This window comes from Lontra canadensis, unplaced genomic scaffold (assembly GCF_010015895.1).
Source record: "Lontra canadensis isolate GAN:19392208 unplaced genomic scaffold, GSC_riverotter_1.0 scaffold4, whole genome shotgun sequence".
In the NCBI taxonomy this organism is placed as follows: domain Eukaryota; kingdom Metazoa; phylum Chordata; class Mammalia; order Carnivora; family Mustelidae; genus Lontra; species Lontra canadensis.
In genome coordinates this window covers 42403268-42416341 of record NW_022630998.1, presented here as the reverse complement: position 1 = coordinate 42416341, position 13074 = coordinate 42403268, and the positions used below count along the sequence as shown (strand labels likewise).

Here is a 13074-nt window from a genome sequence, read left to right as displayed (position 1 = left end):
GTTGAAGATCTTTCAGCTTCTCTGAGATAAGAACGCTGGAAGAGAGTGTGTCTGGCAGCTTTGTGTGGGCGTGTTGGCATTATGACCCAGAGGACGCGCCTGGCTGTTTTTTTAAACAGACTTCAGCTCAGCCTCTCCACGCTTTACTTAATAGGCACTCGTGGTCCAGTATGCTTTCTCCCTTACACGTTGTTTCCTCATCCACACATGGAGTTGACACAATGCCTACTTTGCGGGGTTGCTTTCAGTGATTTAATGAAAGGAAACTAGATGCCTCTAGCGTGTAGTGCAGTCCTTGTCCAAGTCAGCCCTCCCATCGGAGTTGCTCGCGCTACTGCCGCTGTGGTCGAGGTCAGACTCCAGTGTTGTGTTGGAAACACGGGGAATGCTTAGTAACAAAAAACCTCTTCTTCATTTCTTGGGGTGATTTCCCCACTTCGCTTTTTTCTCTCCATTGTTCTCCATACACCGATTGGTCCTGGCTGGGTTTGGGGCCCTGACCTGCCCCCTGTGCTACAGCAGTCTGATGGGAACACGGCCCCATCTCTGAACCACGTAGACAGCTCCGCCACCCCAACACCCAGAGCCATTTCTCCTTCACTTTGCATTTTTCCTCCTCTTTTCTCATACTGCACAGAGGACAGGGTGGGAAACATGGTGACAAGGGCATGAAAGAGGCATTTAAGTCACCCCTACAGGGTGTCTCCTGGCAGGGAGGCGATTAGAACCTCTGTTAGTCTTGTGTGAAATCTCTCTTCCTGGTGTTTTTTCAGAATAGAGTCTTCCTTCTCTTCCTCCTCAACAGTGTGGGCGGGCAGGAGGTTGAGGGGACGGGCAGGCCAGAGGCCTGATGCTCACGCTGTGACTGTGGGCCTTCTTCTCTTTCCTGGGGTAGAGTATGATATTTGGTGGGGCTTCCCCTTCCAAATCCTCTTTTAAGAACTGAGGGGTGCCTGGGTGGCTCAGTTGATTAAGCATCTGCCTTTGGCTCAAGTCATGATCCCAGAGTCCTGGGATCAAGTCCCACATTGGTCTCCCTGCTCAGCAGGGAGTCTGCTTCTCCCTCTGCCTCCCTCCATGGCTTATGGTCTCTCTCCCCTTCCCTCTCTCTCTCTCTCTCTCTCAAATAAATAAAATACTTTTTTAAGAGAGATACTTTTAAAAATAATAAAATAAAACTGTGGAATGAATTAAAAACATTTTACTGAATGGCGTAGTCATGCTGACTTGGGGAAAAAAAAAAAAAAAAGCCTAAACTTAAGAATTGTGCCTGCTTTTCATCCCATCCTTTATAAATCTATCAAACAGGTTTGCCAGTTTCTTACCTAAAAATCTGTAACCCACAGCGTCAAAGTCCTATCTATATTAACAAGCAAGCCAGTAAAATTGAATGGAAACCATTATATACTTTTTAGGAAAAATTCATCTTTATTAACCTCGCCTCCAGAGGAAATATTGCTGTGAACACATTTTGCGCCTTGTTAGAATTTCTTTGGTTTTGTACTGAGCAAGTCTGCTTTGGGCCAATGTGCATCCACATCCCCAGGTTTGACGTAATGTGGTTTTAAGTGGCCGCATCATTAACCTTTGAAAAATGGAGGAAGTCATGGAAAAATTAACAAAGAAACGTGTGCTGTAACAACTGCTGTTAGCAAAATCAAATCCTCTGCTGATAAATTATGGGGAAGAGATTCTTTTATGGGGCGTGTTGGTTATAGAATGACAAAGTAAGATTTCCATGATTCTTTGATTTTTCTGTTGCTAAATTGGGGGGTGGGGTGGGTGTTGTTCTTAAAAGCTTTGCTGGAGGGTAGTTTAACATCTCCCTCTCTGTCCTTTCCCTCCCTCCCCGCCCCAAGGTGGTGCTTACGAAGTCAAACAGCATCGATTCTTCCGCTCTTTAGACTGGAACAGTTTGCTGAGACAGAAGGCAGAATTTATTCCCCAGCTGGAATCTGAGGATGACACAAGTTATTTTGATAGTACGTGAATTATCTGATATGAAACATTGTTTGACCTTTACTTTGGTAGAAAATTATCTCCACTTAGGGTAGAACCCTCCAGTCTTGAACCTGTGAGTTCTTACACATAAGGCTGCTTTGATATAGGAGCTCCTAATTACTGTATCTAAAATAAAAGCTGAAATGCTGAGTAATTGGAACCGTGCCCAAACATTTCCCTGCAGCTCGGTCAGAGAAGTATCATCACATGGAGACAGAGGAAGAGGATGACACGAATGATGAAGACTTTAATGTGGAAATAAGGCAGTTTTCCTCCTGTTCACACAGGTTTTCAAAAGTAAGTGAAATGTGTCATAAACATGCAGGGTCTCCCCAGAGAATCTCCCTCAGACCTGATAGTGGGCATCCCTAAACAGCTGGACAAGATCATAAAAACCACCTACAGCATTTTTGGGCTTGGGGTCTCCTATACTTAAAATTCCTTGGAGTTTCGGAAAAGTGAATGACCCCACCATCCTGATAATCCAGAGTTCCTACCAGCTTGTCACACTCTCCATAGATGGGTAGTGGGTTTTTTTGGAGGCCCAGATTTGGACTTGGAGTACTATCTTCAGAGAACACCATAGCCATATATATGCAAACCTCGCCCTGCAGGACCGAGTCTAGTTCAGTGCCAGGCAGTAGAGGAATCTCCCACTTCTCTGATGCTTCAATGAAGAACGTTGAGCTAGAGTCCTTGTGTACACAGCCCCCTCTTACTATCACAAGAATACAACACAAGGGAGCAGACAGAGTCCTTGACATCAGCTAGGACCCTTGGGGATAGTTGCTGTGGAATGGGAAAGTCTTGTAGTCAGTAATAGAAAATGTTAAGTTACATGACAGAGGCCAGATAAAGCCAAGCTAGAGTTTTGGAAATGGGAGAAGGTAATAAAATCAATGTCCGACAAGGTTGCTTCTTACCGAGAGTGGTAACATGAAAAAAATTCTTACCACTCACAAAGAAATTGGACAGTCCTGAGACCAGACAGGGCCCTAGGAAAATGGAAGGGCATCTGGAGGGCCCCCTTCTCCCTTTTGTGCTTTTCAGTAACTATGCAATCCCTGTTGCCATGGTGTTTTGCGTGTTGATTGTTCAGATCTTCTGAACCATGTAGGGCTTATGAAGTGTCCATTTTTGTACATGACTACTAGACAGAGCATATCTGCAAATGGGCCGGCACTGCCTTCACTGTTTAAAGGAAGGCCATGGAGAGGTAGGGGTCTCCTTGCAGGGTCTGCTGGCCAGTCCACCCAGAACCAGAACTGAAGCTTTGCTTACCCTGAGGACAGGCTTTCCCCCATGCCTGTGCTCTGGCCCATCCAAGCTGGGCCCTAGACTCTGTTCCCTTCCCGCTGTCTCCTGTGCGTTAGTCACCCTGGGCCTCACCACAGTACATGATATGCCATCTAAGGGCCACTCCCATGAGAGCAGCAAGGGGCTATGTTGCACAGTGGGGAGTACTTCCTGCCCTGGGCTTTCTGCTCCCAATTTTTCTTTCCATCTTTCCTGTGGGACAGCAGAGATCTCAGGTCTCCCTAAGCTCTGCTCCCCTTCAGAAACACCGGTCCCGTTTTAGGAAGCTGCCCGTGTGTGCATGTGATTTATAATCCAGACAAACCCCTCTGACTCAGAACCAAACGTGCACTGCCTTCCCCCACACACACATCTTGAACCAGGTAATTTATTCTCTTCACACTCAATTCCAATTCATTTCTCTCCTTCCCACTCCTGACTGGTGGTCGTTAAATCTTTTTCTCTGTGATTTTCTTTTTCTGATAGACTTCATGGTTAAAAAGTCATCTAAGATGTGCATTGATCCTAGGACTTAGAAACCCCAAAGCATCTGTGGACTGTGTTTGCAGATGCAAAGTCCATAATGAGGTAGGGTGAGAGGGTGATGACTTCATAACTCCCCACTCCAAGGAGAAAAAATTAGATCCACGGCCCATTCATCTCAGGACTCATGTAAATAGCATCGGAAAGTACCTTCTGAATACACAGTCCCAGCTGAAACTTTAGTCGTGCTCTCAGATTTTCTCCCCAAGTTTGGGGTTTTTCTGACACGCTCTTTCAAAAAGGTTGTAATAAACCCCAACACTTGGCCTCACAGGTGTTCAGCAGCATAGACCGAATAACTCAGAATTCTGGAGAAGAGAAGGAAGACCCCGGAGACAAGACCAAAAGCACTGTGTTGCCATCCACTGAGACGTTCAGCTGGAGTTCGGAATATTCTGAAATGTACGTGAAATGCCTGTTAAGGGTCGTAAGCGGTCGCTACTAGTGCAATGGTTCTTCAGGCTGAGTGGGCATCGGAATCTCCTGGAAACCCTGTGAGAACACAGATGGCTGGGCCCATATCTGCTCCCCTAAATCGGGGATGGAGGCCGGGAACGTGCCTTTGGCCTAAGGTCCAGGGGATGCTGTTGCATCCAGTCTGGGGATTGCGCTGTAAGAACCGCTGCACTAGACACGCGTTGGTTAGCCTGCCCTCAGTTCGATTTTTACCTCATTTCTTCCCAGAGTCTCCTCGAACACAGTTTCCTAGTGTGTATGCATACATGCCTCTGTTTTGTTTTTAATTAAGGCAACAGTTATCCACATCCAACTCTTCAGATACTGAAAGCAACAGACATAAACTCAGTTCTGGCCCACTTCCCAAACTGGCTATTTCAACAGAGGCAGAGAAAGATGAAGCTGCTCCCTGCCCCAGAGACCTGCCTGAGGAGCCAGAAAAGCCATCCCTTCCTCCTGCAGAGTGCACTCAGGAGGAGCCCGAGGTCACCACGCCAGCCAGTACCATCAGCAGCTCCACACTGTCAGGTAAGCACCTGGGCGTGCTGCCTGCCGTCCGCCCAGTATCCACCAGCTGGAGGGGTCAGGGCCAGGGTCGGAATCCCAGGCGTCCTCCCTAGGGGGTGACGATGGCTGTTCTGTGCCACTCTGCTCCCTCCTCGGCCCCAAGTCTAGGACTCGGGGGCATTGGCTCTTATGAACTGAGGTCACCCCTCCCGACCACGTGGCCAGAGAGTGAACCCTCCTCACTTCAGTTGGGCCCAAGAGCCAGCCTTCACTTTCACAGCTGGGCTTCAATGGGCTTCTCGGATGGCAGTCAGAACGCCCTAGGACCGTGTGGTGTTTTCTATTGTTGATGCAAAAGCGGGTCTCGCACAGTGGTGTGTAAGTCAAAGTTGGGAATCAGGAACTGTATCAGACAGCGGCATGTTCAGAATTACCCTCAAACATGGCTTCAGTCACCCAGAAGGTACACTATAAAGGCAGCTTTCCTTCCGGTGTTGCAGTGGGTGGTGGTTTCTTGGAAAGAGTTGGTTTTGGTCATGGGGCCATGTTGTGCCAGATAACTTCCATATATCCTCACTAGACTCTTAGCACAGCAAGATACTTATTCTGTGAGATTCCCAGGTGATCTCCATGCATCTAGGACAAAGAGGGGGAGGAGAGAGTGAGAAATACCAACACAATTCAAATTGGTGTTTCATGCACATATGAAAGGATCCTGCTGCAGGCACAAGTTACCATTCCAGTCCTACCATAACTCCACAGACATGGGTCACTGTTGGTGAGGCAGTCCAGGGAGATTGGGCTTTTCTTGGGGAGTGCTTTACAGTGTCACTTTTGTGTAACATAACATTCCTGACAGCAGAGACAGTATCTTCAAAGGATTTTAAAAGGTTTACTGTGTCATTAGGTGATCAAACTTGCATTTCCCTCAGACCCAGCCAAGAGCACTTAAAATATTTCTTGGTTTACAACAACTGTTTGCACAGCATATCCTTCCACAGAGAAGTGTGCATTTATGCTTTTTTTTTAAATGAAACGTGGATATGGCTTAGGGTTGCTATGATAAATGTTTTCATTAAGCTATATTCAATATACTGTATGGATAACCATGAATGATTCCAAGAATTTTTATGAACTTTTTTTTAATCTAACTGAATATTCCCAGCATAACTCTTTTTAAAATCATTTCAAGAAAACACACCTTACAGCTTAGGTTTATTTCAGCCTCGCTGAAAAGTTTGCTTCTGTGGAGCTTTTCATGTGCTTCTGGTTTATCATAGGGAAAAATAATGTGGGTTTTTTTTTTTTTCTTTCTTTCTCCCTCTTCCCCTCAGTTCTGTTGCCATGTAGAATAATTCCCCTTATCTTTACTTTTTTATAAAGCCAAGGGAATAGCGACGTAGAAGTAGTGTAGACATAACCTAGTGGTCCAGGATTCTTAATTCTTTTTTGTTTGTGTAGGTAGTCAAGCCAAATGGAATTATCTCAGTATTTTATATTTCTGGTTACTAAGGTCTCTGTTTCCTAGTTTATGATCATGCTCTGAAGAGAGTGTTCTTAGCTCCATTTAAATTTTTTTCTTAATACAGTAGATCACTTAGTCTCCGTGCCCTGGTCCCCATCAGCAGTGTCGAAGGGAAAGGGAGGGAGATGGTGTCTAAGCAGTTGATTGATTACTTTCATAATTAAAAAAAAAAAAAAAACTGCTAGGTCCTGCCGTGCATTTTGATTAATTGATTCAAACCACCTTTCTCTCTCCCCCATATACACACTAAAAATAATCAAAGACCTTGGGGGCTATTACAGAATAGAGAGATGAGCCGATCTGCTCATGGCCAAGGGTAATTAGGAAATCTGAAAACCGTGACTGTAGTAAAATTAAATTTGTTGATTTTTATATTGCTCCACCATCAAAAAGAAGGAACCCTTGACATTTGCAGAACATTAAGGTGACATTATCCACCATTGGCAGAACAGAAATGCACGCTTATACCCAGGGCTATGAAATGAGGTGGTGGGATGCAGGAGGGAGGGATGATAGAAAAGAATACCATACATTCACGTGCAGACCTTTAGGGTAGTAGAGCTTTACACCTCTTTGTTTTCCTTCGTGACTATGTTGCTTTTGAATGGGTGAAAAGTAAAAGTCCTGAGGTCTTGGGTGTATTATTTGCTGTGAAGAGATTCAACTTTTCATTTTGCATTTGTCAGGGATCCCACCCACCCCGATTAGCAAAGAGAAGAGCGTGTGACTTACCCGAAAGGAAGCTTACAGATTTTGAGATGAGGTGTTTGGTTCGTGACACGGTATTCATCAAGTACTTGAGCTGTTGATTCCTTTATTTAGAGAGCGCAGAGTAGATGTGTTGAGCGGATGGGAGCAGGAGGGCTGCTGATACCTCCCTTAGGATTGTCCTCCTCTGTAGTTCACGTGGATGTCACATGGATGTCTGAATCTTTTCCTGCACCCACAGCACTCTGCCAGATCCCAGCTTCCCTTAGCGAGGACCCCACCTCTAGGGCGGGTGCCCCTTCTGTACACAAAGCCAAACTCGAGCTATGCCATTGAGTGGTACAGTCAGCAGCAGAACAGCGATGTGAGCTAAGTCTTATCCAGTCTAACCCTTTCCCCGGCCAAGAGTGTCATGTCCTTTAAAACCTGTCGACTGGGCTTTCAAAGGGTCATTTGTAATGGTCATTTGTGTCAGATTCTCTGCATGGATTGCAAACCTTAAGGTGATGATCGTCTTGATGGTTTTTAAAGCACGGGGTGGGGGAGGCCTTGTAACACAGTGTTTAGAAGTCAAAATGAGATAAACATTGCTTTTTCTGGGTAGACAAAGATAAACTATCAATGATTTTTTAAAAAGAAAGAAAACTGGTAGTCTGCAAAAGCAAGAGTTGAAAGAACCAAAAGGGGAGGCTGTTCACCTGTTCTCTGCAGGAACTCCACATGTGACTTCTGCTAAGAAACTTTTACTCTTTGTGTGCCGTTGCCCAGACAGACGTCAGTGATTTTCCATTTTTGTCACCTCCTACATGATTATATTCCCTTGGGATCCCCTCCTGAGGGGAGTCCTAATTTTTTAACTAAAAACAAGGAGACAAAAAGAACACCTCCAGTGTCTCTTAAGGGTTAATAAACAAAAATAAAGAAGGCACAGCAACCTTAGAGGAGAAGGGATCTTACCACGGGTCTCATAACTTCAGGACACAGCCAATGACACACTGCCTAGAGGAAAAGCCAGGAGGATGTAGAGAGCCACTGAGTAACATAGGGGTTAATAGGCTTTGTCACCCTGTGAGGTTTGCAAAGAGTGGAGAGCATAACGGGGCATATGGCATGAGAAGTCCAAGGTGACACCTCCGACACTCTTCTATTAGTTAAAGTGTGGGCCTCGTAAAGGTGTGTCCTGGGAAGATGGTACGAGGTGACACAGGCATAAGTCTACATGAAGACATGAGGTGATGTCCACTTACCACAAAGCAGCATTGTCCACATTATTAAGAGCATTGCTAAGGTTGATCACTAATATCACATGATAATCATATTAGACAGCGGATGGTCATGGTGTTGATAAGGTGGTGCTGGTTTATAGCATGGCCTTCCGTGGGTTGGGAATGAGGGGGAGGAGTTGTCACTACAAGGATTGAAAGATAGAGATTCTAGAAAGGAATGAGTCTTTTAGGTAAGGGGAGTCACGGGCTGAGAATAAGTAGACTCGTGGACAGGAAGAGTGACACCTGAATGGACGCCACTTTCCTCTCCCTCTCTTCCACGTCCTCTTTCTCCAACTGGTCATGTCTGTAATGTTTGCCTGACACCATAAGGCCCGTGAGCCACAGGGGAGGACGTTTCCCAGTTTGTTCTTCCTTCCCTTTCTCTTCCCCTTTCCCCACCTCTCCGGTCCCAGATTTCCCTGAACGTGTTTATCCCTTCTTCTTTGTGCAGTTGGCAGTTTTTCAGAGCACTTGGATCAGATAAATGGACGAAGCGAGTGTGTGGACAGTACAGATAATTCCGCAAAGCCATCCAGCGAACCCGCTTCCCACATGGCGCGGCAGCGATTAGAAAGCACAGAAAAAAAGAAAATCTCGGGGAAAGTCACAAAGTCCCTTTCTGCCAGTGCTCTGTCCCTCATGATCCCAGGAGGTAGAGAGACATCTACTCGCATGAAATTGTGTGATGTGCGCATGTAACCCTCCTTCCCGGGTTCGGAATGCTGATGGGGATGCAAGATAGCTAGAGGCAATAGCAAGTGCTAGCTGGTTGACCCAGCTGTCCCGGGAGCTTCTCCCTGCAGGAGCTCCGGGCCTCCCAGACAGCATGTGTCGCTGATTTCTTCTGGCTTCTTTCTGCATCGGGAGATGAGGCAGTCTTCCTTCCCACAATGCCTTCCTTCTTATATTTGTTTTCTTTCCTGTTCTGCTCCCCTCTCCCCAAGTTCAGTAGTAAATTTACCTCCTCTGAATAGTTTTTCTTCTCGAGATGGGGCATCATTTATATACTTTACTGAGCTACTTATAGCATCTGTGTTGGAAAGCTAAGAATAGTTTTCCTCATCTAATTAATGAGGACATAGACATGGAGGATGTAAGTTTTTCATTTCCAGGGATGCAGAGAGTCACAGACAGTACTGAAGTTCTACTTTTTCCCAACGCTGTCTGTTGAGCTATGCTTCCTCCTACTGGCAGTCAAATCATTTTCTTCCATGTATTGGAAAATAGAGCTTAATTATGGTTTTGTGGAATTACAGTATTTTTCCATAACTGGGTTTTGCCTCCACAAATCACCAAAGCAATTCCACTGGAAAAGATGAAATACACACCCTAGTGTGTGTTGGTGACTTACTGTTCCAATGGCGGCAAGGGAGTGCAAGTAGCAACTGAATTCTGTTGCAGATGGCTTGCATTGGGAAGAATACAGACCATGTCTAAAAGGAATCATTGATATTCTCAAAATTTCCCGTTTCAAAATTTTCCTATTTGTGCAGAAAGAAATTTGACAGAAACAACTGCTCCCGTGGGGGTACTGCTCCCTCTAGCATACTCTTTGCTGGGAGACATCCTCTTTAGTACCATAAAACAAACACCTAGTTTGTTGGAATGACTGTTCATAACCCAAAGGCACTGGCCCCTGAGCAGCTGTGGTGGGGAAGGTAAGTCCGCTTTTGAAAAGTGCTGAGAAGGCCCAGATCTTGGTCAAGTAGAGCAGCTGTTCCATTTGGGAGGGAAGGGATCGGGGACTTGGCTTTCCAGCAGTTTCAATGTGTGTGTGTGTCCACTCTGTCCTGTTCCTGCTTGCTTGGTTCAAAGTTCACTGCCCACCGGTGTGTGTTTCCTCACCTGGTCTTTTGACCTTTAGAGAAGAGGCAGCCAGCAAAAGAGAACCAAGATGCCACGTGCAGTCACAAAATGGAGCATGGTAGTGAAACACTTAGCTTTGTCCTACTTTGGCCAGACCTAAGAATGGGAAGAAATGATAGTGTGGATAGCTTGAGCTCTCTGTGTCCACAGGGGACTCAGTGCACCGGGTGAGGCTTCAGCAGTCCTGGGGCTCAGTCGCCTGGCTCCCATGGGGCTCACCTTGCAACCTCAGTGTCTTCTCTAGATAGTGCTTCTTGTCAAACACACACCCAGTTTCACGTGACCAGTTAAGATCTGTTTAGATCCACATAGATGGAACAGCGATGGCAACAATTAAATTAGAAGTGTGTTTGCTTCTTAAACAAGAAGAACAGAGTAGAATTGGTATTGTGGAAGGTGAACAAAGTTTTTGTTAAGATTTCTCTATTACACCTGCATTATCCTCTCAGAATCATTGTTAGAATTGTAGGTAACATATGAAGACAATCAGTCGTAGTCAGAGTAATGAGGAGTGATTCGTTGAGAAATTGACATTGCCCTGTTGCTTGATCAAAATCGCTTCATGAGTACTAGCTCAGTAATACTGTAGAAAGCAACTGGGGTGTTGATAAATGGCTCTCCTAACCATGCATGTTTGAGAAGAACCGTGTTCAAGTTGTTGAGGGCAAGATTTGAAGCCCGAGGATCTCTTACTCTGGGCCACGCAGTATTCTCTGTGTAAAGGCGTACTTGAAATTTGTGCATCTGTGATTTGTTTCTGTAATTAAAATAAAACATGCTAACTAGAACTATCACAGCCAGGTAGGAGCTAGGTTTTGGGTGTGTTTTAATTAGTGTAAGGAAATAAGAAATTATAACTTCAGAGGATTCATTGAAAAATGAGTTAAAATAGACACTTTTGAAGTTCTCTTAATAGCCTCTGTTCAGAAAGCCATGCTAGTTAGATAAGTATTTTTATATTATTTCTTTATGAGACATGAATGGGTTGGTCTTACAGCCAAGCTCCTAGTCATGGCAGGGCTGATGCTTCGTGGGCTGACTGCACGGACGTCTGTGTGATCAGGATCGGCTTTGATGCCTGGCTTCTGTGTCGCAGATATGTTTGCTGTTTCTCCACTGGGAAGTCCAATGTCCCCCCATTCCTTGTCCTCGGACCCTTCTTCTTCACGAGACTCCTCTCCCAGCCGAGATTCTTCAGCAGCGTCTGCCAGTCCACATCAGCCTGTTGTGATCCACAGTTCCGGGAAGAACTATGGTTTTACCATCCGAGCCATCCGGGTGTATGTGGGAGACAGTGACATCTACACGGTGCACCATATTGTTTGGGTAAGACCATCAGCCTCTCATCCTCATTCGTTTCCACTCCCACCCATCCTGGAAAATGAATTAAGTTGGGAGGCCTATCTACGAGCTGTTTTTCCGTTAAGCTGACATTGGGGACCTGTTCATGCCCTTTCCCTTTATGGGGGGGCATTGAATTTAACAAAAACTAGTAATTTCTCATAATTCTGTCCAGTTTTCCTGTTTGTCCACTCTGCATAACAAGCTGGTGGAAATTGTCAAAGATTGTCCTCTTGCCACTTTTCTTTTTCAGGGCTTTTTGGTTTTGTTTTTGTAATCTTTTTTCTGGTCTTCTTTTATTTCAAAACAAAACTACCTTCTCCACTCACCTGAAATTTTGTAAGGAATGGTCCTATTTTAGGATGATGACAGAAAAGGAATAATAACCGTGCCTTCTTGATTTCCTCTTAGGAGCTTAGGATCATTTGCTGATAAATTCAGAGTATTTTCCCAGAAGAAACAGCAGATGTTAGGGTTGCCATTTGTTGGCTTATGAATGTGTACTCTGTTCTTGGACTTTAGAATGTAGAAGAAGGAAGTCCAGCATGCCAGGCAGGACTGAAGGCTGGGGATCTGATCACACACATCAATGGAGAACCGGTGCATGGACTTGTCCACACGGAAGTTATAGAGCTCTTGCTAAAGGTATTATCTTTTTATGTCCATGCCATACAGGGAACGCAGGTCATCAGAAAGAACTGGTACCAAGAATTCTCTCCTCAAGTTCTGTAGTTCTTCTCTGTGGTACATACTCAGTCTTATCACTGAGAAAGCTATTTAATAGTCTAAGGTTTAATATAAAGGAGAAGAGAATATGAATTCTCTGGTTATTTATATCATGAAAACCATGTTCTTATATCTGCCCAGTCACTTCCTAATTGAACTTCTTATTCTAAATCACAGATAACAAAAGTTTTTTGTTTGTTTGTTTGTTTGTTTGTTTGTTTTTTGGTTTTTTTTTCCCCCCCATTTTATGAACCTCCATAGTAAAATCTGTTTGGAAATCACCTATCCTATCCTAAGGGTGATTTTCTTCAGGAACATTAAGTAAGTTTTATTCTAGTACAACGGAAGATGAAGTGGTATTAAACTGTGATGTTCAGATATGAAGGTTCATTCTAGTAGTTGAATTTCCTTTGAAAGATGGAATTGTGAATACAGGGACCTCTGGGTGGCTCAGTCAGTTAAGCATCACACACTTGGTTTCAGCTCAGGTCGGGATCTCAGGGTAATGAGATCGAGCCCCACGTCTGGCTCTGTGCTCATCAGGAAGTCTGCTTGAGATTCTCTCTCTCCCTCTCTGTCTCCTCCTACCCCCCCACCACGTGCATGCTTGCTCACTCTCAAATAAATAAATAAATCTTTAAAAAAAAAAGAATTGTGAAAATAAGCACATATACCATACATGACAGAAATAGGTAGTAATGGAGGAGGGGGTGGTAGCAATCATAAGGCCTTCCTCATACAAATGAATTTGAACGTAAATCATTTTCTGTTTCGAATGTAAGCTGAATAAAGCTTGTAGAGTTAAGATCACAAGAAGCGTGGACATGAGAAGAGGGA

At 44.7% G+C, this 13074-nt stretch overlaps 1 protein-coding gene across 1 annotated transcript in view; it reads left to right on the top strand.

The window, feature by feature from the left end:
• The window catches only part of MAST4 (microtubule associated serine/threonine kinase family member 4), a 557439-nt gene that overhangs the window by 529612 nt on the left and 14753 nt on the right, over positions 1 to 13074 (top strand). The window contains 7 exon segments of the mRNA XM_032849379.1: positions 1860 to 1982; positions 2186 to 2298; positions 4115 to 4242; positions 4589 to 4824; positions 8756 to 8956; positions 11267 to 11496; positions 12034 to 12156. Coding sequence (XP_032705270.1) covers positions 1860 to 1982; positions 2186 to 2298; positions 4115 to 4242; positions 4589 to 4824; positions 8756 to 8956; positions 11267 to 11496; positions 12034 to 12156 — 1154 coding nt within the window.